The following is a 22,345-nucleotide window of genomic DNA, read 5'->3' as shown; positions in this document are numbered from 1 at the left end:
TGTGGAGTCGAGCCCACAGGTTTTTGGTAGTGAATGGACATTTTGCATTTGACTAACTTTGCTGCTTCAGCCTCTTTCTTTTTCTATTCTAAATTCTAGAGCCTAAAAGATGACTTGTCCAGGCACATTAGACAGGATTCCGTTTTGTCGATCATGGTAGTGTTTTCCATGAAGACGGTGACCACGTTTCCAATGAGCGCCAATGCTTTTCTATTTCTGAGTGGCCCTGTGATGAATATAATTGTGTTTAAACGAAAAGTTTATTTTTGGTTTGAACAGGTATTCCATTGAGCAATTATTGTGTTTTTATCCTCGGTGATCCCTTACACAGTCATTTCTAAAGTGCCGCTGCCATATGCGTTTACACAAAACATGGCGTTACTTTGGCTCTGATCCAAACCCAACTCGGAGGTTTGTAAGTGACAAAACTTGTGCCCCCCAATTTTATTCCCCGTTATTTATTTGCGTTCTTTTTTTATTGCGAGTGAAAGGCGTCTACGATGTCACGTCCACTCTCGCCTGGTCAAAGGCGTGCAAACGTGTTAGGAGCTTTTGTGACGTCACGTGCTGGCCGACGTCCTAGTGGTATCAAAACACGCAAGCCTTTTGTGACTGGTATAGTCCGTCCATCATTTGCTTTGGAGTCGAATTGTTGACTGCAAACTATTTGCGTGGAATCTCCTCTCCCGTGAGCGATGACAAACCCACTGGCCGCGCGCATTGTGCGTATTCTTGCGTTGAGCGCCGCGTGGACTTCGTCAAGTGAGTAATTTGCGATCTCGGAGTTGGATTGGTACGGATGAGGATTAGGGCCGGTGAAGGGAAAAAAGGGGGGTGACAGGATTCTGACTTTAAAGTGAGAATTCTTTGACTTTTGACTTTAAAAAGTATGCCTCTCATCAGTCCTGAATGCAAAGGATCTAAAGCAGGGGTTTCAAACTCATTTTTTCCGCGGGCCGCATTGTATTCATAGCTTCTTTCAGAGGGCCATTATGACTGTCACCCCAAATAAATGTATGAGCAACTCATATACGCTAAAAGCTACGAAACAAACGGACAAATAGCTCGTTTTCAAATAAGACGAGTAAAAACTGGTCAAATATTAAAAAAGAAAGATATTGAAAGTAAAGACAATTTGCAATTCCAGTAATGACACAAATTTGATGCACAATTTGTCTTTGCGGGCCACATAAAATGATAAAGGTACAACCTTTAGGTCCTTTGCATTCAGGAATGATGAATAAACTGTAATAGAACAAAAATTAAGTGACCAATGACTAACTTAAAGGTCTTCTGGATGATTTTGAATTTATTTCTTGTTTAACGAGCAAACGACGTCACCGGCCAATCCATTATGACAAACTAAAAACTACGTCACCACTTTGGCTTCGATCTAACTCGCAGGTTTGGGCCTGGATCGAAGCCCAAATGATGACATCTTTATTTCGAACATATTTAAAACAGAAAGTGAAAAATAAAACAAATGACATTTTTAAAGTGCCAAATTTAAGTCCATGAAAAAAATAAAATAAAGTAGATTGCTTGAAAAAGAGTAGGAGGAAGCAGAGCTCGACCCGCTCTACTGCCTGAGCCACGGCCACAATACCGCATCGGGGATCGGCAACCCGCGGCTCCGGAGCCACATGCGGCTATAGCATCTAGCGGCTCCCTGGAGCTTTTGCAAAAGTCAATGTAAATGGAAAAAACATTTTTTTGTTGTTGGTTATTTTAAATGTTTTTTAAATGGTAATCATGACACATTGTCATGCTGTAAAAATGGATGTAGTTGTAAATATATTAAAAATACCAAATTTCAGAATGGCGCAAAAATGCGGAGGCGAGTTGTAAACAAACAGGTACGTGAGTGTCGGGCCATGGATTCAAAAGGCAAAAAGAGTAGAACTGCTGATGAGAACAGAGGCTTTAAGAAAGAATGGACTGAATTATTTGCTTTCATTGCCAATGCTGAAGCATCTGCCTGCGTGTTTGATATGCAATGAGACGTTGTCAAATAACAAGAGGAGGAATTTGGAGTGACAATTTCAGCTAAAGCATGCTAAATTTGCCGCCGATCACCCAGTTGGAACTGTGAGGAAAGGTGCAATTGCAGTGACGGTGGAGAGATTTGAGGACCGAAAAACCAGTTTCAAGAAGTGGATTGCATCTCCAAACTACTGCTGCAAGTTTTGTTGCACCCCAGGAGATAATAAAGCGCGGAAAACCGATAGCGAGCACGTGAAGGATTCATTCATTAAAATATCAAGAGTGCCTATTTTCGGACAGTAAGGGAAAGGTACATTAAAATGGCAAACAATATCACCGATCGGCAAATCAAGGACATTAATTCAGCTCCAGCTTTCTCAATTGCCTGTGAAGAGTCGTGTGACGTGACAGATATCGAACAGACAGCTCTCCAATGCAGGTACGTGAACTCTATCGTACATCAATAGTTCCCTGGTGCCTAATTATCTCCAGGATGCGCTGCAGGGAAAACAGACATGGAATCAGGAATGTTCATTTTGTATTTGTAGTACACTTAATTATTTTAATGGTAGGCATACAGCTTATTTATTGACAGTCTATGTTGCCTTCTAAAAGGCTTTTAGATTTTTGCGATTCCGGATAGTTATGTTATTGTTTTTTTTGGGGGGGGGGGTATGGCTCTTTGAACATTTTGGGTTGCCGACCCCTGAGGTAAAGGAATAAAAAAAGTGACTTGCAAGAAAACCAAGTTTGGTTACTCCACAAGGGGATCTTTTCAAGAACAACTTGATAGCACGTTCTCCCATTTTATTGCTGTCGCTAACAAAGGAGCCACATCAGGTTCTCAGCGAGCAGTACAGAAATCCTCCACACGAGGGCGTATTTGCTAATGTCTTTTGTGGGCTAAGTGTACAATTTAGTGCCATTGTGAGTGAGTGGTGAGCTCATAGTCGCAAGCTGCCTGCCACATTGTCGATGCAAGCAAAACTCCACCACAAACGACTTAATTTCAAGCTTCTTTTCTCTATTTTAACGTTATCCTTTTGAGAGCTGATCCATTTTCATTTTCGTCCAATAGTCACTGACAGTGAGGTGTGTTAAGTGTGTTGTTTGCTTTTGAATGTCATTTAGGACTTTAATACAAATCTGAAAAAATAACACAGGATGTCATCGTAAGTGCAAATGGAGAAACATGCACTGGAATGAATGCTGTATTGAAGCATTTGGTGAAACAAATCCCGATACAAATGCCATGACAAGACAGTTATGCCAGTACGTCCGTCATACAAGTCTCAAATGTGTCCTCAGCTGATCCGGGCTTAGCGTGTGAGAAAGACTGGCTCCCTTTCGGCTCCTGTTGCTACAAGAAGATGGAGACCCCCAACGGTTGGCTGGGGGCTCGGCACGACTGCGTCTGGGAGGGCGGCGACCTGGTCTCCATCGCCTCGTCGGACGAGGAAGCCTTTGTGAAGAAGGAAATGGGCAAGAACCCCTTCTGGATCGGACTCTCCAATCTGGTGAGACGGAAGCGGCAGCAGCTGATTCTCTACTGGTACGCGATTGACAAGCGGGATTGGTCTCTGCAGAATTGCAACGAGGCTTGGTGTCAGTATGACAAGGAGCAAAAGGAGCTGACTTGGTCCGATGTTCGCGTGACGGCGAGCTACTCCAACTGGGACAACCGTCAGGTTGGAAGGTAAGAAGGTCATGTGTTGAATGTTAGGCAAGGATTTGGGGCCCCTTTCCAAAATGGATGGCCGTGTGACGGTGACCTACTCCAACTGGACTGAAGGTCTAAACGGAAAGTAAGGAGGTTACGTTTTTGCGCCCTTTTACTGTCAAAATGTCGCTTTTCCAAAATGGAAAAGAGCACCGTGATGAGGGGGAAATGAAAGCTCTTGTCATTTATTCATCAGAAAGCAAGAAAAATTACTGAGATGCTTTTCACAACTTTTACCGACAGCTCCGACGTCGAGTCCTGCGCGTACGTCAACCAAGGTTTGAACACCTGGGGTCAGCTAGGCAAGTGGCGACACGGCTCGTGCGGATCCTCGTGGCCATACATGTGCGAGCGCTCGCCGGACGGTAAGCCCGCATGAATTGTCATATTATGTCAAAAGGAACATTTCAACTGTGTGGTCTTTCTGCAGACTGCCCGGAGGGCCGACAGTGTTCCTTAAAAGACTTTGGTTACGATCGAGTGGAGAGTGAGTGGCTGCCACGCTTGTTTTTACTCCTGAACCATCCTGCAGTGGTTTTCTAATCCAAGTTTGTTTGTGGCTTCAGCTTCCTCCTGCGACCCCGGCGAATTCCTGTTCAACGTTTCTTGCTATCATTTTACTTTGTCTCATTACAATTGGAATGAAGCTGAGGACTACTGCAAGACACGCAAAAGTCATCTGCCCAGCGCCCACTCAGAGGACGAAATGAAATTCTTGTCAAGTGAGCGCCAAAACAAACCGACAATTCCAGGATCATCCTGCATTGCTCACCAGCATCTTTGTAACTTGCGCTTGTTCTGCTTTTCTCAAGTTCACTTAAGAGACAATTGCTGTTCTTGGATGGGACTCAGGGACAAGGCAAAAAATTTTAAGTTCACTGACGGAACATCTACTGTAAGTGAAATGTTGAGTTACCTAAAACGTTGTCATTTGTCCAGAATGACATAAAAGTGAGATACCAAGTGTCATTTAAGCAGGAAATGAACATTTTCTTGAACAAAAACAAAAAAAGTCAAACTTTATCCGGAGTGGCTGCAATGTTACGAGAAGAGCTGCAAATAAATGTTTTCCAGAAAATCAGCTGGAACAAGTTCGATGGCAATTAGAATTGGAATTGACAAGAGCAAAAAAAAAAAAGGAAAAGCTGTCATGCACTCCAAACCTCTGTCATGTGTGCAGGCCGACGCCCCAGGATTGAAATTACTAGACGATACAGAGTGCGTTGGTGTGTATTTCAATGATGCACTTCTTCATTCATACGCATGCACCAGAGCACTTCTAACCATCTGCCAAAAAGGTCTGAAAGTCACGACGGCTCTTTTCCCTTTCACACGCGCGCTCATACTTGATCCCTCTTGCAGCCAAGGTTCGAGAGGCTGTTACCGCTCATTCGTCGTCAATATTCAGGCCAGGTGGGCGTCACATCCGTGGTCGCGCTCTTGTTGCCAGTTGGCCCTCAAGTGACACGGCTCTCGCTTGCAGGCTGGAGCAAAAAGTGCGGCCGGTGGATGGACAACCCATCCAACGACTTCTGCTACCTGATGAGCCGCAACCATGCCGTGACCTGGCAGAAGGCGCGAGACAAATGCGTCGACCACGGAGGCGACCTGCTCAGCATTGCCGACGACACTGAACAGAACTTCATACGAGGTAAGGACACGATGGAGGCTCGAACAGTTCATGCCGCATGAACTCCAGAAGAAACAACGCCGCTACACACGCACCTGTACAATGTTCGAACTCTTGATCGTTGTTTAACTTTGATCCAAAGCTATGTACGGCACTGTCGTGACCAGTCCCACTCTGTGGTTGGGCGCCAATGCCAATATCACTGAAGGCAGCAAGTGGACTGATGGATCCCCGTTGACTTACAAAAACCTGACAGCAGGTCGGTCTATAATCCATCAAATGTTTGTTGGCTTAGCGCTTAGCATCTGTCGTCTCCTTCCAGATAATGCCTTTGACGCCGCTGGCAGACGCTGCCTTTACTTTGTCACCCACAACGGTGGTTGGAAATTTCACCATTGCCAACAAAACAGCAGCTACATCTGCAAGAGAAGAGGAAGAGGTAACGTGATGCTTGGCCGATTCGCACTGATGTTGTCAAACGCTGAGATTTGAGAAGGCTTCTGAAGTCCTCTCGATGGAGTGTACCAGCGTGCTTCTCTTTGTGAGCGTGTCAATTGTCAAGTCATGGAGCTAACGCAATCGGCAAAACTGAAGACTGCAGCTAGTCTGAATTTCTTGTTTTCCACGACAATCTGTGGCAAAAAAACCCGATAAATTGTATTCGCCGGTCAGCGTGTCTTTGTGTTTTTTACATTGAGTCGCTACCCTAAACGGTCACAAACCAAACCACTCATTGTTAAAAGTCTGATCCCAGACAGCCAATATATAATTTCTTTCCCCGAGATGGTCACAAACAAGACTGCTTGATGGTTAAATTTGAATGGGACTCAGCAGACCCGATTCTATTTTCTACCCACGTCCGGAGGCCCAAACAGATAAGTGCTATATATAGATATTTGACAAAAAAAAGAAGGTGGCTCTGTGGCGCACTGGTTAGCACGTCTGCCTCACAGTTAGGAGGGTTCCAGTTCAATTCCACATCCGATTTCTCCCCGAGCCCGCGTGGGTTTCCTCTGGGCACTTTGGTTTCCTCCCATTTTCCAAAAAGATGCTTGACGGGCCGATTGAGCACTCTAAATTGCCCGTAGTGCGAGTGCAGATGGTTGTTTGTCTCTGTGATTGGCTGGCAACCGGTTCAGGGTGTCCCCCGCCTACTGCCCGATGACCGCTGGGACAGGCTCCAGCACACCCGCGACCCCCGTGGGGACAAAGCGGTACAGAAAATGGATGGATGGATGGATGGATATTATTATATAATAAAAATATTCTACAATTCCCCAAATGTTTCCTCAGCCGATCAGAAGTCATGTGATATGGCCGACGGCTGGCTCCCTTTCGGCTTCAGTTGCTACAAGAAGATGGCGACCCCCAACGGTTGGCTGGGGGCTCGGCAAGACTGCGTCTGGGAGGGCGGCGACCTGGTCTCCATCGCCTCGTCGGACGAGGAAGCCTTTGTGAAGAAGGAAATGGGCAAGAATCCCTTCTGGATCGGACTCTCCAATCTGGTGAGACGGAAGCGGCAGCAGCTGATTCTCTACTGGTACGCGATTGACAAGCGGGATTGCTTTCTGCAGAATTGCGACGAGGCTTGGTGTCGGTATGACAAGGAGCAAAAGATGATGACTTGGTCCAATGTCCGCGTGATGGCGACCTACTCCAACTGGGACTCGCGTCAGGTTGGAAGGTAAAAAAGTCACGTCTTGATGTCCTTTCACTGTCTGGCGAGATTTTGGGGCCCCTTTCCAAATTGGGAAAGAGCACCGTGATGAGGGGGAAAAAAAGGCCTTTAGTCAATTTTTCATCAGATAGCAAGAAAAAATACAGATGCTTTTCACGACTTCTGATAGCAAGAAAAAATACTCAGATGCTTTTCACGACTTGTCCCGACAGCTCCGACGTAGAGTCCTGCGCATACGTCAACCAAGGCGTGTGGACTGAGCCAGGAAAGTGGCGACACGGCTCGTGCAGATCCTCGTTGCCGTTCATGTGCGAGCGCTCCTTGCTCGGTAAGCCTGCTCAGGAGTTGTCATGTCGATAGGGACATATCTATTGTGGTGTGGTCTTTCTGCAGAATGCCCGGAGGGCCGGCCGTGTTCCTTGAAAGACTTTGGTTACCTTCGAGTGGAGAGTGAGTGGCTGCCACGCTTGTTTTTACTCTTGCACCATTCCGCCGTGCTTTTCTAATCCAAGCTTGTTTGTGGCTTCAGCTTCCTCCTGCGACCCTGGCGAATTCCTGTTTGACGATTCTTGCTATCGTTTTGAGGAGACGAAGAAGGTGCAGAGGGCCGCCGAGAGGTTTTGCAAAGGACACAAAGGTCACCTGGCCAGCGTCCTCTCAACGGAGGAAGGCAATTTCTTGGCAGGTCAGTAACTGCCAAGAAACATCCGACAAGCGGTTGCTCTTTTTGTGCTGAAGCGCTTGATCTGCTTTCCTCAAGCTCACATGCGAGATGCAGGAAGATCTCAGCCTTTTGTGGGACTGAAGAAGAAGAAAAACAACGTTGAGTGGATTGACGGAGAATCCTCAGTAAGTATAAAATTCACTGCGCTCTAAAAAAGTTGGCATTTGCCTCTACCCGAAGGCAAAAGATTGGAATTGAATAGATAAATGCTTTATATGTATGTAAGCTGGAACGTTTGAGGAGCAAACTTGCCATTTCTCCTTTCGAATGATATTAAAATGAACAAGAAAACTTGAATGAGATTTAAAAAAAAAAAAAGGAATCCGTCTTGTAGGATAAAGTGCAGAATTTGACGGCAATCCGGAGAATTAAACAGGATGACATGACGAAACTGGTTCGGGTTTGCGGTTTTCACCGAAACGCTCAAAGTTGTGATTTCACCAAAAGAAAGTTGAAATGCTACAACACGGGATGGAAAAACTCATTCAACCAAGCGCAACACAAAACGGGCTCAAGTGGCGTCCGCCGTATCGTCCGCAGGACTACGTCACAAAGTTGGTGGGAAAAAAGTCTACAGGACTCAAAGAGTGCTTTGCTCTGTCAGCTTCTGGACAATTTGATGAGTGGTCCTGCGCTGAAAAGCTGCCATCTATCTGCAAAAAAGGTCCGCAAGTCACCACAGCTCACTTTGCCCTTTAACCTGGCATTGCTCTCATATTTGATCCCCCTTGCGTTCTTGCAGCCAAGGTCCAAGGGGCTCTCCCTGTTTTGCCGTCATCAACATGGGGACCAGGTGGGCGCCCCAGCCTGCAGCCGACACGTGGTCGGTCGGTCGGTCGCCACTTTGCCCTCAAGTGACACGGCTCTTGCTTGCAGGCTGGAGCAAAAAGTGCGGCTGGTGGATGGACAACCCGTCCGACGACTTCTGCTACCTGATCAACCACAACCGTGCCAAGACCTGGCAGGAGGCGCGAGATGACTGCGTCGGCCTCGGAGGCGACCTGCTCAGCATCACCCACTCTCATGAGCAGACCTTCATACAAGGTAAACTGCCCGGAGGACACGATAGCGGCTCGCACAGTTTATGCCCCGTGGACTCCAGAAGGAACAATGCTGCTGCTACACACGCACCTGTACGATGTTCAAACTCTTGGTCGTTGTTTAACTTTGATCCAAAGGTCTGTACGCCCGTCCTCTGAGCAGTCCCACGCTGTGGTTGGGCGCCAACGCCAATATCACTCACGGCATCGAGTGGATTGACGGATCCATGTCCACTTACAAAAACCTGAACACAGGTCGGCCTATAACTTGGGGAAAGTTTGTCGGCAACAAAACGGACGAGTGCTTAGCATTTTTGTCGTCTCCTTCCAGGCATCGCCGGAGAAGGCCCCAGTGGAAACTGCCTTTCCTTGCTCACTGCCGACGGCCGCTGGGCAAGAGCCGACTGTGAGGAGAAGCGCAGCAGCTACATCTGCAAGAGAAGAGGAAGAGGCATGAGTTGACCTTGGTCTTATGCTTAGAGTTGCGTCATCGGATACAAAGTATTATTAAGGAAGGCCTTTTCCAAAGTCCTTTGATTCTCGGTGCCGCAGTTGACACGATTGGTAAACAACTCACTGGAGTTTAGTTTCCACAACATAAAGTAAAAGTCAAGTCCCAATGATCATCGTCACACACACATCTAGGTGTGGTGAAATTTGTCCTCTGCATTTGACCCATCCCCATGTGATTTTGATTCATCCCCTGGGGGAGAGGGGAGCAGTGAGCAACAGCGGTGCCGCGCTCGGGAATCATTTGGTGATCTAACCCCCCAATTCCAACCCGTAACGCTGAGTGCCAAGCAGGGAGGCAACGGGTCCCATTTTTATAGTCTTTGGTATGACCCGGCCGGGGTTCGAACCCACAACCTTCTAGTGTCAGGGAGGACACTCTACTACTAGGCCACTGAGCTGGTGACAAGATAGTCATGCCATTACGTGCGGGTAATTCTATAGTTCTGCCATTCTAAACGGCATAATAATGGTGTCCTCAGCCATTCCTAAATCAGCGTGTGAGAAAGGGTGGAGTCTTCACCAGTCCAGTTGCTACAAGAAGATGGAGACCCCCAACGGTTGGCTGGGGGCTCGGCACAACTGCTTCTGGGAGGGCGGCGACTTGGTCTCCATCACCTCGTCGGACGAGGAAGCCTTTGTGAAGAAGGAAATGGGCAAGAACCCCTTCTGGATCGGACTCTCCAATCTGGTGAGACGGACGCGCAAGCAGTTGATTCTCTACTGGTACGCACGCGACTGACACGCGGGATCGGTCTCCGCAGAATTGCGACGAGGCTTGGTGTCGGTATGACAAGGAGCAAATGGAGCTGACTTGGTCAGATGTACGCGTGATGGCGGGCTACTCCAACTGGGACTCGCGTCAGGTTAGAAGGTAAGAAGGTCGTGTCTTGAATGTTAGGCAAGGTTTTGGGCCCCCTTTCCAAAATGAGAAAGAGCACACGTGACGAGGGGGGGGAGAAAAAAAAAAGGCTTTTGTTGAAAGAGAGCAAGAAAAGAACCTCCCGTTCATCCTGTTTGTAAGATGCTTTTCACGACTTCTCCCGACAGCTCCGACGTAGAGTCCTGCGTGTACGTCAACCAAGGCTCGTGGACCGAGAGTCAGCCAGGAAAGTGGCGACAAGCCTCGTGCGGATCCTCCTTGGCCTTCATGTGCGAGCGCCCGCTGGACGGTAAGCCTGCTCAGGAGTTGTCACGGTGATGTCAAAAAGGACATTTTAATTGTGTGGTCTTTCTGCAGACTGCCCGAAGGGCCGGCAGTGTTCCTTGAAAGACTTTGGTTACGATCGAGTGGAGAGTGAGTGGCTGTCATTCTTGTTTTTACTCCTGCATCGTCCCGCCGTGCTTTTCCAATCCAAGTTTGTTCGTGGCTTCAGCTTCCTCCTGCGACCCCGGCGACTTCCTGTTCGACGATTCCTGCTATCGTTTTGAGAGGATACGTAAGAATTGGGACTCGGCTGAGATATTTTGCACAGAACAGAAAGGTCACTTGGCCAGCGTCCACTCAGAGGACGAAATCAAATTCTTGGCTGGTGAGTGCCCAGACAAACCGACAATTCCATGATCATCCCGCAATGCTTCTCAGCATCTTTGCAACTAGCGCTTGTTCTGCTTTCTTCAAGCTCACGTGCGAGATGATAAAGGATATTGGCTTTTCATGGGACTCAAGAAGAACAAAGACAAGAAATTTTCCTGGAGCGACGCAACGTCTGTAGTAAGCAAAACGTCTACAGCTGTCTAAAACGTTTGTAGAATGTGATATGAGAAAGCCAAAGTTGGGTTGGTCACAATGTTGCAAGAGCAGAAAAAAATAGTTGTAAAGTTTCAAAGGGACTGGGCCACAAACACAGATTAACTTGCAGTTGTTTTAAGACAAATAAAATTGACAAGCTTGAATAAAATATGTTATATACAGATTTTTTTTGTCTGGTCATATAAAAGTGCAGAATTTTACAGATGGACAGTCTAAGAACCAAATGGGAACATTGTAGTTGTTGATGCTAAAAATGGAGTACAGTAATGAGAAAAGAAAAAAAAATTGAGTTGCAACACCAAACGCACTCAAGTGGTATCCATCCTGTCATCCGCAGGACTACGTCACGCTGAGGGGAGAACCGTCTACAGGACGCGGTGACTGCTTTGCTCTGTCAGCTTCTGGACGATTTCATCAGTGGCCCTGCACTGAAGAGCAGCCATCTGTCTGCAAAAAAGGTCCAAAAGTCACCACAGCTCCCTTTGCCCTTTGACCTCTCACTGCTCTCTCATGATTGATCCCCCTTGCGTTCTTGCAGCCAAAATCCGAGAGGCTCGCCATGATCCGCCGACATTAAAAGGTGGGCGTCCCACCCTGCGGCTGACACGTCGTTGGCTAGTTGGCCCTCAAGTGACACGAGTCTTGCTTGCAGGCCGGAGCGAAAAATGCGGCTCGTGGGTGAAGAACCCCTTTAAGGACATCTGCTACCTGGTCAACCGCAACCATGCCAAGACCTGGCAGGAGGCGCGAGACGACTGCGTCCGCCTCGGAGGCGACCTGCTCAGCATCACCGACAACACGGAGCAGACCTACATACTAGGTAGGCATATGGGCTCGATCAGTACTGTTGGTTGAAAATCTTGTGATATTTGTAGAGGCTAGATATGCCAAAGAAAGTGACATTTTGAAAGAACTTTTTTGCCAGTTGTCTTCTAATGCTCAAGACATAGAAAACATTGTTTGTGACGTCACCTGGAGTTGGTTACCAGACCCCAAGTGGTTGTGTTGTGGAGGCTGAGGACTGTATCGGGGGTTGGCTCGGTTGTTAATGCTCAATTGGCAAAGGCACACATTTTGTCGTACGGATGTGAGAGCAGGTGTGTGTAGTGTTCATGGGTGAGTGTGTGTGTGTGTGTGTGTGTGTGTGTGTGTGTGTGTGGTTCTGTAAATACACTAAGTCAATGGTCAACGTCTGACACCACACAACACTAATAGACGGCACACATCACATAACTAACTGCGCGTAACGGTTCCGCCATACTAGATAAACATAAATGAAGTACTCTAGACAACACGCCAAACATAAGTCATCGAGACAAGAAAACACACTTGCTGGCGACCGTTAGCTGCCGTGGAGCTACATAACGGCTACTCGTATGATGCGAGGAAAACTTAAAGGAGCGCGCCAAAGCTACCAACCAAACGGCACACACACAACAATCTGCGATCAGACAAACAGCATAACAATAAACAGGAGTAATACTTAAGTGTATATACTCACTTTTCGGCAAATACCCACACGATCACAGCAACACCCTCAGTCGATACCAGCCACTATAACTCCCGCCGTCTGTAACTTACCACCACTGCGCGCTGGCTGAAACAATCGTGATAAGTTGATATACTGTAACTCACGTGAGAATTAAGGCGTGGTGACGTAACTTTCAACACAACACTGAACGCAATAATGTACATTGATTTTCAACGTCAACATAGGAACCTTTCTAACAGGTTTTCTGTCTTGACATTTTTAGCATCTGACCAGAAAAGGACAGCTATAGGGATTGACAGATCTTGCTTTTCTCGTAAAAGGCCGCCATACAAAAAACTCGACAGTATACAAAAGAAACTCGTCATTATCGAGAAGGCTTCGCCGAAGAACTTCGTTTCATTGAAGATTCTATTCCTTCAATCTATGGAAACGACGATGTCACTTCTCTTGGATGTATTTTGAGTAGTCATATCAGCGAGTTGCATGTTTTATTCTTGGGGAACGCAAGAATGTGTTAAATGCATTTGTTAGCTTCTCGTTAATGCTAGCTTTAGCTCAACTTGACTACTGTAATGTCCTGTATTATTTGTTTGTTGTATCTGGGCGTGTGAGGGCGGGGCCAGGAGTGAGAAGTGATGTCATGCGGGTGGGTTGTGTGGACTGGTTAGCTTGGCAATCAGTTGGTGTGTGAGGCGCATGGGCGTGAGTTGTGGCCACCAGCAACTCCTATTTGCATGTTCTTCTGTTGCCTTTTTCTGTCATAATAAAAGCGGCGATCAAACCGTCTGAACATCCTTGACGCACTGAGGGACATTACAATACATATAGGCTTAAAGTCATTCACTGGTGACATCTTATTCCTGTTGATCCAAAGGTTTGGGCTCCCCTTTTCAAAATATTTCTTCTTGGTGGTTGGCCACCAAAACCACAATCACTCAAGATGGCTGCAAGTGGACTGACGGCTCTCCCTTTCGTTACACCCACTGGACCACAGGTGGGTCCAAACGGCGTTTGTTGCCGACGGTCTGGAGCAATGGAGAGGAGCGCTTAGCATCTGCCGTCTCCTTACAGATAGCCCTAGGAAATCCTCTGGTGAAAACTGCCTTTTCTATAACGTTGAAAGTGAACTGGGAAAATGGGAATTTGACAGCTGCCAGATGAAGAGAAACTACATGTGCAAGAAAAGAGCCAAAGGTAAGATGTGACTCATGGCCAATTCATGTTGATGCCCATCTTTGGCTTTTGCCTCACAGGACATAAATCGGAACCTCCACGCCATGACGGTAAGTCAGTCTCCCCGAATCCTGAAGGTTGACGTCAAAAGATGCGAGACGGAAAAAAGACACCACGGTGCGCTCGCAGGTTTTCGGAACATCCTTGTGTGCAACCAGCAGAAGCACGTCGACCTCTTTTGTCAGAGTGAGAGTCAAAGCGTCATCCGCATCCAGTCGGCCTTCTACGGACGGAGGAGCGGCAGCCTTTGTCCAACTCAGAACGCAACCAAGGGTAAGACAGGACATAAGCGACGTCGTCCGTGGTCCGACGATACGACCGTTGCAGCCAAATAAGCTTCCACTCGGCCTTGTGACTTGCAGAGACTTGCGTGGTGCGAGGAGCCCTCCCTCACTACAGGCAGAAATGTGACAACCGTCAATATTGTCTTGCTGACCCTTTTGAGGGCGTCCGGGAGACCTGCCCTGCAGTCTCCAAGTACCTGCACTTGGTCTACAGCTGCGAACGGAAAGGTGGGCTTCACGTCTCTGTTGTCTAATGCGGTATCTCCCGACCAGAGTTGGGGTATGATGGCACATTGAATGGTCTGTCTGCTACGGACGTTGATGCGATGACTGAAAGGTTCAGGGGACCACTCGCCATACAAGCTTGGCGACCATTGGCCTAGTGAATCGACGGCGCCTAACAATGCCCAAAACAATACAATACAAGGATTCCGTTATCAGAGAATGGTTGGAACATGATTCTGGGTTGTCCTCAGTGTGTCTTGACAATTTGGTCGAGGCGGACTCAGCGTTTGAAGCCTCCTCCTCGATGAGCGACGCCAGCCCCGAGAAAGCTCAATTGAGCAAGAATTCCTGCTGGAGACCGTCACAAGATCGTACGTAGACAACCGAAAGCTACTTCGGCGCTGGCAATTTGGTGTCCTGAGCGAACTTGTGTCCTGCAGCCTCCACCAGCTGGATCCAGGTGAACCTCGGTCACGTGAGAAAGGTGACCGGGATCGTCACCCAGGGCTGTCCTCACACTGACCAAAGGTCCTGGGTCATCGACTTTGAGATGAAGACGAGTGTTGATGGCAAAAGCTGGACTGATCACCCGGACGAAAAGGTGAGCGGCCGGCCAGTCGACCTGACGCCGACCGGGCTGCCCAAACCTGCCATTACAAACGAGAGTGCTATTGCTAGTTTACCGGAGGGGGGGAGCACCGGTTTGGCTCTGCGTTTTCCGCTCAGCACGTCCGCATCCAGCCGCTGGAGGACAGCGTTGACTTCGGCCTCAGCTTTGACCTCTTGGGATGCGCACGTGACGGTAAGCGAGTCTCTCCCTCCGCTGCCGGGAAAAACATACAACCCGTCTTTTGATATTTTGTCTAACAGATACGATGACCTGTGACAGCACGTTCAACAGCCTCCACTTGACCAAGGCAATGACGTGAGTCGCACTTGCCCCGGTGTTTCCACGACGGTGGGCGCCTGTCGTCAATTTGCTTGTCCTTGCCTTCTGCAGCTTCCACTGCCCGCCCAAGTGCGCCAACTCCAAACACAATGTCACCGGAACCTTGGTCTACAATAAGGTACGTACGTGATTGCTGACCCTTGGACTGGAGAGGCACTGGCTCTTGGCAGAACCTACATTTCAATTGGGATTTTCAAATGAGTTCCATTTGAAAGATGATTTCATTTCCACACACCAATCAGAAAGTCAAATCCTCCCTATCGTGACCCGCCAGTTGAGTTCTTGACTTGATGTGAGTGCAGGACTCAAGCGTCTGCAAGGCCGCTATTCACGCCGGCGTCATTCGTGACGACATCGGAGGAGACTGTATTGTGATGAAAGCCGTGGCAAAGAAGGGCTTTGCTGGCTCCGGCCAGAACGGGATCACCTCCCTCAAGTGAGTGGCCAACGTTTATGGCAAAGCACCAATAAGAGGCCCAGCTCATTGTCACATGTGCGACCTGCAGGAATGCCGACTCGACGGATCAGGCCTTCACATTTGCGGACGGAGGTGAGTTCACGGAGCATTTTTTCATGTCAAGTGCTCAACTACTGCTAACCCCGCACGGGATCTCACCTGCAGAGCCGAGATGCTTGGGAGAGTCCTGGGAGGAGTTTGCGGGCTTCTGCTACAAAGCTTTTGATGACAAGAAGGAGTGGGCCGCTGCTCAAGCTGACTGTAAGAAATTGGGTGCCAATCTGGTGTCCATCCTTTCCGAGGTGGAGCAGACGTGGGTGAAAAATGCTTCCGCCCTCGGTGCGTACAGCGTCTTCGTAGAACGGCTATCCCCTGAACGCTGGGTGAGAGATCTTCTCGCCTTTGTCCTCTGCAGACACCAGCGACATGTGGACCGGACTGAATGACCAGAGTGTCCTCGGCATGTTTGAGTGGTCGGACCGCCACGAGGTGACCTTCACCGACTGGGCCCCGGAAGAGCCCAAACACCTGAAAAAGGACTGTGTGGCGATGTCGCAAAAGGTGCGTGGCCAATTGACCGTTTGCGAGAGTATCTGCGCGATCCGCTGAAATCCATCATGCTCATCCTTCAGGCTGGAAAATGGAAGCAGATGAGCTGCAAGCTACCCAAGAGCTTCATGTGCAAGATGCCCAAAGCGTATTATGCAATCACCTCAGTGAAGGCAGAGGAGAGCCATTCTGGTGACATCATACTCTTGCAGAAAAGAGTGAGTTGATTTTATTTTTTTCGTTCTCTGCATAAATCGTGAAGAGCATTTTTTTATCCTCCCACTTTTCTGGACAGGTTCAAAGGACAGTTGTAATGATTTCCACACAATTTCATTTCAGTGTCAGATCTTAGCAGCATTCGCATGTGATTTCTACTCAAGATGTTTTGATTACATGTTTGCAGCTTGGATCAATGATGGAGCTGAAGGGAGGTCTCCGTGTGAACAACGTCATCACCATCACAGGACGAGCAAATAAACTGGCAGATTGGTACGAGGAGCCCGCCCACACGGACACAAGAATGCTAATACCACAAACGCAACTGTGTTGCAGGTTTAAAATCAGCCTGTTTGTGCCTGCCGCTGACGACGAAACCGACAACGTGGTCCCTCTGCTCCTCAAGTTGAACTTTGCAACCAAGAAGATTTGGCTGAACTCCAGAGTGAACACAACTTGGAACAAAGGAGAGGAGCATCCCGCACAAAGCTCTGGACCCGGACAAGCAGTCAAGGTGACGTGAATCACACTATATTTCTGCACACACTCACACGTCCGCCTTACAGTTTCGGGGATTCCAAACTTTCATGTGAAATTTTCCTTACCTTTGATTGGTGCCCATTAGTTTATCCATGAGTTCATTATATCTAATTGTTGCTCCATTTTTTTGTACATATGTGCAAGGTGTCATGACATAGATATCCAATAACTACTCGCTATGCTGTATTGATTGAATTGAAGATGCTATTGTCATTGTGGTGTACCTAATGAGCTCGTTATATGACTGGCTGGCTAAATAAAGAAAGAAAGAAAGAAAGAAAGAAAGGTGTATCCATACAACTGTCTGTCAATAAAAATGTCAACGTGAACGTCACATCTCCCGTCTTTGCTCGCCGCCATGCCGTTCACACTCATCACATGCATGGTGTGCTGTTGTCACTCAGGTTGTCATCAAGTGCACCGACGATCATTTCCAGATCTCAATCAACGGCCTCGACGAGGTGACTTACAAATACCGAGAGGCCAATCTACAAAGCATCACGCAGATGAACGTGTGGGGTCACGTGTCCATCAAGGAGATCAAGCAAAGCTCTGCTTAGACCAGCCTGCGCTAAAATGTGAGAACGGACAAAGTGTCCAAAATGTTTTTGAAACAGCCTTTTCCACCAGCCATAGATGGTTTGTGGGATAATTGTACAAATGTAACCATTTTATAGTTTAATGTAATATTTAATCTTAGTCTAATTGGCTATTAGAAAAAGCCAGACTTGCATGGTTGATTGTTTTGTTTTTTTCCTTTTTGATTGCCTTTGTGCATCCTGGCTTTGTGTTTATTACATGGAAATACCTAGTATTTGTAGTTAAGATAGTATCCCTGGCCACTCAAGAGACCGTTTTGACTGATTGTATGAGTAAAGATAAGAGAATACAGTTTCTGGAGAAAGTGTGTGGATGAAAACTTGGGAATGGGGAATGCTAGCGAATGATTTAAAGAGTCGAGACAATAGCCAAGAAAAAATGGTACGATAAGCAAGAAAAATGGTACGTGAGAGAAGTGGTACGTGAGGAAAAAAAGCGAGGAAAAGCGGTAGGCGAGAGAAAAAAAACGATAAGCGAGGAAAAAAAATTTGAAGTGAGAAAATGGTAAGCAAGAAAAACTAAGCGAGAAAAAACTATAGGGAAGAAATACAGGAAGCGAGAAAAAACAATAAGCAAGAAAAACAGTCAGCAAGAAATATGGTAAGCGAGAAAAAACTCCGGTAAGCGAGAAAAAATGTAAGCAAGAAAAAATCGTACGCGAGGAAAACGGTAGGCGAGAAAAAACACTGAGAAAAATGGTAACCAAGCAGTAAGCAAGAAAAAATGGTAAGTGAGAAAACAGTAAGTGATAAATGGTAAGCGGGAAAAAATGGTAAGAGTAAAAAAACTGAAAAAACGAAGCGAAATACGTAGGCGAGAAAAACTGTAAGCGCGCACTAAGCGAGAAAAAAACGGGAAGCAGGTAAATACTGAGCGTAAACGTAAGACTTGAGAAAAACGGTAAGTGAGCGGTAAGCGAGGACAAAATGGTAGGCGAGAAAAAACAGTAAGCTTGAACAAAAAACGTAGGTGAGAAAAATGGTAAGCGCGCACGAAGCAGAAAAAAAAAGGGAAGCAGGAAAATACTAAAACGTAAGCAAGGATAAAATGGTCGGCGGAAAAAAAAGGTAAGCTAGAAAAAAAAATAAGCAAAGTGGTAAGTGAGAAAAGCGGTTAGTTAGAAAAAAACCAGGCTACAAAAAAAGATGGACGAGAAGAACGGTAAGCGAGAAAAAACGGTAAGCGAGAAAAACGTAAGCGAGGAAAAACTAAGCGAAGTTGAAAATTTGAAAAATAGGTAAGCGAGAAAAACAGAAGGGAGGAAAAATGCTAAGCAAAGTTGAACATTTTTAATAAGTGGGGAGTTTTGGAACAGGTAGATGAGCAGTTGAATCGATCCAAAAAGAGAACTGATTTTTCAAAATTAAGCACAAATTTTAAACGTGACATTTTTGAAAGGTGGCTTGGGAATATTGAAAATCCTCCCGTCCAAAAACGTGCATAATGATGTGAATGTCAAACAGGAACAATGTAAATGTGAAATGTCGAATGTCCCATTCGGAATGAGTGGGGAAAATTTTGCAGGAAATTTGTGAATTTTGCAAAAACCATTTTTGGAATGAAAAAAATAGAAGCACCCATGACATGAATATTTGAAATATGTTGAAATTGGAATGGGGTGAATAGGATGAATTATGTGGTAGCGGAATAATAGTTAATGGTGTATGTGTGAAGTCAGATTTGAAACTGGCCGTGATGCTTGGAGAACGAGTCGAGAGTCCTGTTTGAACGTATATATGTATATTTTCTTGTTTCGATGACAAAAGCCAGTGTAGTGATTTTTTTCTTGTCAACATATTTAATAAAAAATGTGCATGCAAAAAAGACAATTCAGTACCTCGATGTGCTGTTATTTCATGTTATTTTAAAAAGTAGCTATTTTTGCACTCAAGTACCATCTACTGGCTCACGTTGGACACTGAATCACTTCATCCCAAATGCCACTTTAAAATCTTTTTCTTTTTAATTTCCAAGAACTGGAATGCACATCACCATGTCACTGCGTCCAAAAACAAAGAAAATTTCACTTCACTTTGTTTTAGTTGTTTTAAAATGCGTAGTGTTTCTCGTGCCGCCACCTAGCACATGGGAACAAAGAGCAGCTCGATGGTAATGGGTGCTTGCCCAATTTGGTTTTCAGAAATTGTAAGCTTTGACATCACATGTTGTTTAATTGAGATTGACACAGCACAGTAGATTCAGAATTTATCCTGTTTGAACTGTCAGAAAAACATGAAAACATACAAAATTGAATTGTCTGGAGATTCATGCCTTCACTCGAGTTCAAAACAAGTTTGAGTGTTCAAAGTGCACGGCCACTTGCGTCTCCTCAGCCGATATGAACTTGCAAGTGAAGTTGCGGCTAAAGGGCTTCTGGCCCGTGCTCGTCCTCATGTGCAGCGCCAATTGTATCGCTTTGTGACGTTGTCGCGGCACACAGCGCAGGCCAAGAGGTTCTTGTCAGTGCACGTCTTCATGCGGTCATCCAGGGCGGTAAGGCGGAGCCACTTGGTGAGCAGCTGAAAGGTTTCTCCCCAGTGTGGATGCCGCTCTGACGCCAAGCGATGTTTGAAGGTGCGACGGCAAAACGAGCAGCTGAGCGGCTAGTCGCCGGCGTGACGTTGCACGTGGATTTTCAGACAAGAGCGGCTACGCTCGCCATTTGCCTTCAGTTGCGTCTCGTCACCGCCGGCTTCAAGTCTGGTCTTCTGACGTGCTCGTCATGAGCTCTCTCAGGTACTGTGCGATGGTCTGGATCTTGGGCTCGCCGTCGGGGAAAGCAGCGCTGCGCCCACTTCTCTGCTGCCTCACCCGTGGAGGTGGCTCTTTGGCGTCGAGGGTGGAGGCCTGGCCACCCGCCCCGCACGTGGCGCAGGCGGAGGGAGCGGGCTTATCGGCTCGATCGTCCCGGGCCGCTCTGGGTGACGCCTCAGAAGGGAACTGCAACGCAAAATGATGACCAGATTCCAAACGATGGCTTGCAAAGTCTGAATTTTGCAATTGGAGGCTGACCTGGCGCGCGACTCGACCACGTCGCTTCTTAATATGAGGGCGCAGGTAGTCAAAGTTGTCAAGAATCCAGCGCTCCGTGGCCGTCAGATGCTCGTCTGCCCCCTTTTTGCTACTGAGCTTGACAAACCTGGTCCGGTAATTCTTCAGGAAGCCCATCACTTGCTCATCTGGCAGACCAAGATCATAAAGACCCAATTGTTCCGAGCAGGAAGACGACCAACTTTTTGCTACTTACAACTTGGTGCAGGACGGCCCTTGTGTTCAAAGTGTTCCTTGACAAACTGCCTGACCACGGCTCTTTTGATGCCGGGGTCCTTGAACTCGTCCAGACAGGAGTTGTAGAACATGGGGTACTCCTCAAAAAAGGCAGCCAGCAGCCCCTTGTCGGCCCGCGTCCAAGCGTAACTCGAGCTCCTCCTCCTGTCGTCCTCAACAGAGGTCGAGGACGACGAGTCGTCCGCAAGCTCGACGGCGTCTTCCCATCCCGAAGGAACATCTTCCCCAGCGGAAACATCGGCGACCCGCACCGGCTCCCCCAGCCCGCTCCCCAGCTTCCTCTTGCAGCCTCGTTTGCTCTTGACTAGCAGGATGGACAATGCGACCAGAAAACGTTGGCCGCACACAATCAAGTTTGACAAAAAAAAGATGGCTCGGGTGCCTCACCCGCGAGCGTCTCTCTCGCATGCTCCTCCTCATCGTTCCTTTCCTTTTTCACGCAGAGGAGCGCCACTTCATGTTGCCGCTCTGGCGCAACGCCTAGAAGAAGAGCAAGGCAACGTTTGGATTGTCTTCACATGACAGTTGGTAGGGCGTCTCACTTGGAGGTGGCAACCAAACTCACTTGGCAAGCGAGAGTGCTGCTCATCCTCCTCTGTTTCCTCCTTTTTTTCTTTTTTAACAGAAGGAGGCTCTGCGTCGTGCTGCCGCCGCTGCTGCTGCTCTGGGAGAACGTCTGGAGAAACAAATGCACACAATTCTTATTTGCCAACTGTTCACAATATCGACAGCTCCTCCAAATTTAAGGAAAAGCCTTTTTCTTTCTCATCATTCCAGAACGATTGAGCCTCACCTAAAACAATTCAAGTGCCGAACAAACCTGCTCGATGTATCCCATCTTCGACTGGCTCCACGAAAACAGCGTCCAGCAGTTGTCGTTGTCGCTCGATCTCCTCTTTGGATCGGCAAAGTTGCTCCTCGTACTCGGCGATGGTACTTTCGAACAGTTCGAAGATTTCTTCCATGGCGACATTGAGTCGCTCGTTCACCAGGGCTCTCAGCATCTGGACTTTGCACATCTCCAAAGCTGACTAGTTTCCACTCGCCTCGTTTACTGGCTTCGGAAGCAAACGAACTACCGGAGTTAGCCTCAAACATATAAAAGATACGGTACACGTGAGCAACTATAAAACCAAAACACGTGTCACTGAACAATTTAAACTCAGTTTTAATACTCTTAAAAACATTAAAATACCGCCTAGCTGATGTGTCGCTCACCCACACTCAGTCACCCTGCACACAAAGCCTTCACCACTCATCCACCCTGTCATATAAAACATATTTACCACACAGTAATCATAAAAAACACTGAAATACAAAACCAATAATTACGAGATTGGAAGATTCCCTGCTACACCCAGTGCAGCGTGAGCCCAGCGGTCTCGCTACCGCCGGAACCTGGCACTTCACGCTAACTTTGCACTTCCTGTTTACACCGGAAGTCCCCTGTCCAAAAGCAAGAGCGCCCTCCTGT

The 22,345-nt window shown here is 47.3% G+C and overlaps 2 protein-coding genes across 4 annotated transcripts; one reads left to right on the top strand and one right to left on the bottom strand.

Annotated features, from left to right (window-relative positions):
* Positions 1-593: 593 nt before the first annotated feature.
* LOC148380305 (secretory phospholipase A2 receptor-like) lies at positions 594-19,412 on the top strand. 2 transcript variants are annotated; one of them, XM_088364815.1, is made up of 50 exons: positions 594-762; positions 3,292-3,500; positions 3,570-3,679; positions 3,947-4,068; positions 4,134-4,190; positions 4,270-4,425; positions 4,516-4,598; positions 4,884-5,001; positions 5,066-5,116; positions 5,187-5,354; positions 5,476-5,592; positions 5,656-5,772; positions 6,627-6,838; positions 6,908-7,017; positions 7,224-7,339; positions 7,405-7,461; positions 7,541-7,696; positions 7,772-7,860; positions 8,276-8,399; positions 8,478-8,528; positions 8,612-8,779; positions 8,914-9,030; positions 9,107-9,226; positions 9,768-9,976; positions 10,050-10,159; positions 10,336-10,457; positions 10,526-10,582; positions 10,662-10,817; positions 10,908-10,999; positions 11,376-11,496; positions 11,577-11,618; positions 11,691-11,858; positions 13,405-13,524; positions 13,602-13,724; positions 13,784-13,813; positions 13,893-14,036; positions 14,126-14,275; positions 14,524-14,643; positions 14,713-14,873; positions 14,951-15,074; positions 15,143-15,197; positions 15,273-15,339; positions 15,524-15,657; positions 15,728-15,771; positions 15,844-16,017; positions 16,094-16,239; positions 16,311-16,445; positions 16,631-16,716; positions 16,780-16,957; positions 17,388-19,412. In XM_088364815.1, the coding sequence occupies exons 1-50, from the start codon at positions 696-698 to the stop codon at positions 17,541-17,543; spliced, it is 5,919 nt and encodes a 1,972-aa protein (XP_088220941.1). In that variant the 5' UTR covers positions 594-695; the 3' UTR covers positions 17,544-19,412. The 2 variants fall into 2 exon arrangements, with proteins under 2 accessions (XP_088220941.1, XP_088220942.1); XM_088364816.1 differs by lacking the exon at positions 594-762 and adding an exon at positions 1,731-2,422.
* Positions 19,413-19,523: 111 nt separating this feature from the next.
* Positions 19,524-22,340, bottom strand: LOC148380304 (uncharacterized). 2 transcript variants are annotated; one of them, XM_088364876.1, is made up of 7 exons: positions 22,204-22,340; positions 21,692-21,960; positions 21,437-21,547; positions 21,259-21,351; positions 20,831-21,175; positions 20,596-20,762; positions 19,524-20,523 (listed from the first exon to the last, which is right to left on the bottom strand). In XM_088364876.1, exons 2-7 carry the CDS (start codon positions 21,888-21,890, stop codon positions 20,278-20,280), a joined length of 1,161 nt encoding a protein of 386 aa, XP_088221002.1. In that variant the 5' UTR covers positions 21,891-21,960; positions 22,204-22,340; the 3' UTR covers positions 19,524-20,277. The 2 variants fall into 2 exon arrangements, with proteins under 2 accessions (XP_088221002.1, XP_088221003.1); XM_088364877.1 differs by having other exon boundaries at positions 21,692-21,929.
* Between the last annotated feature and the right edge of the window lie 5 nt (positions 22,341-22,345).

The sequence above is a fragment of the Syngnathus floridae genome, chromosome 21 (assembly GCF_059516105.1).
Source record: "Syngnathus floridae isolate MCC-2025c chromosome 21, RoL_Sflo_1.0, whole genome shotgun sequence".
NCBI lineage: Eukaryota > Metazoa > Chordata > Actinopteri > Syngnathiformes > Syngnathidae > Syngnathus > Syngnathus floridae.
This window is presented reverse-complemented; position numbering and strand designations above follow the sequence as displayed.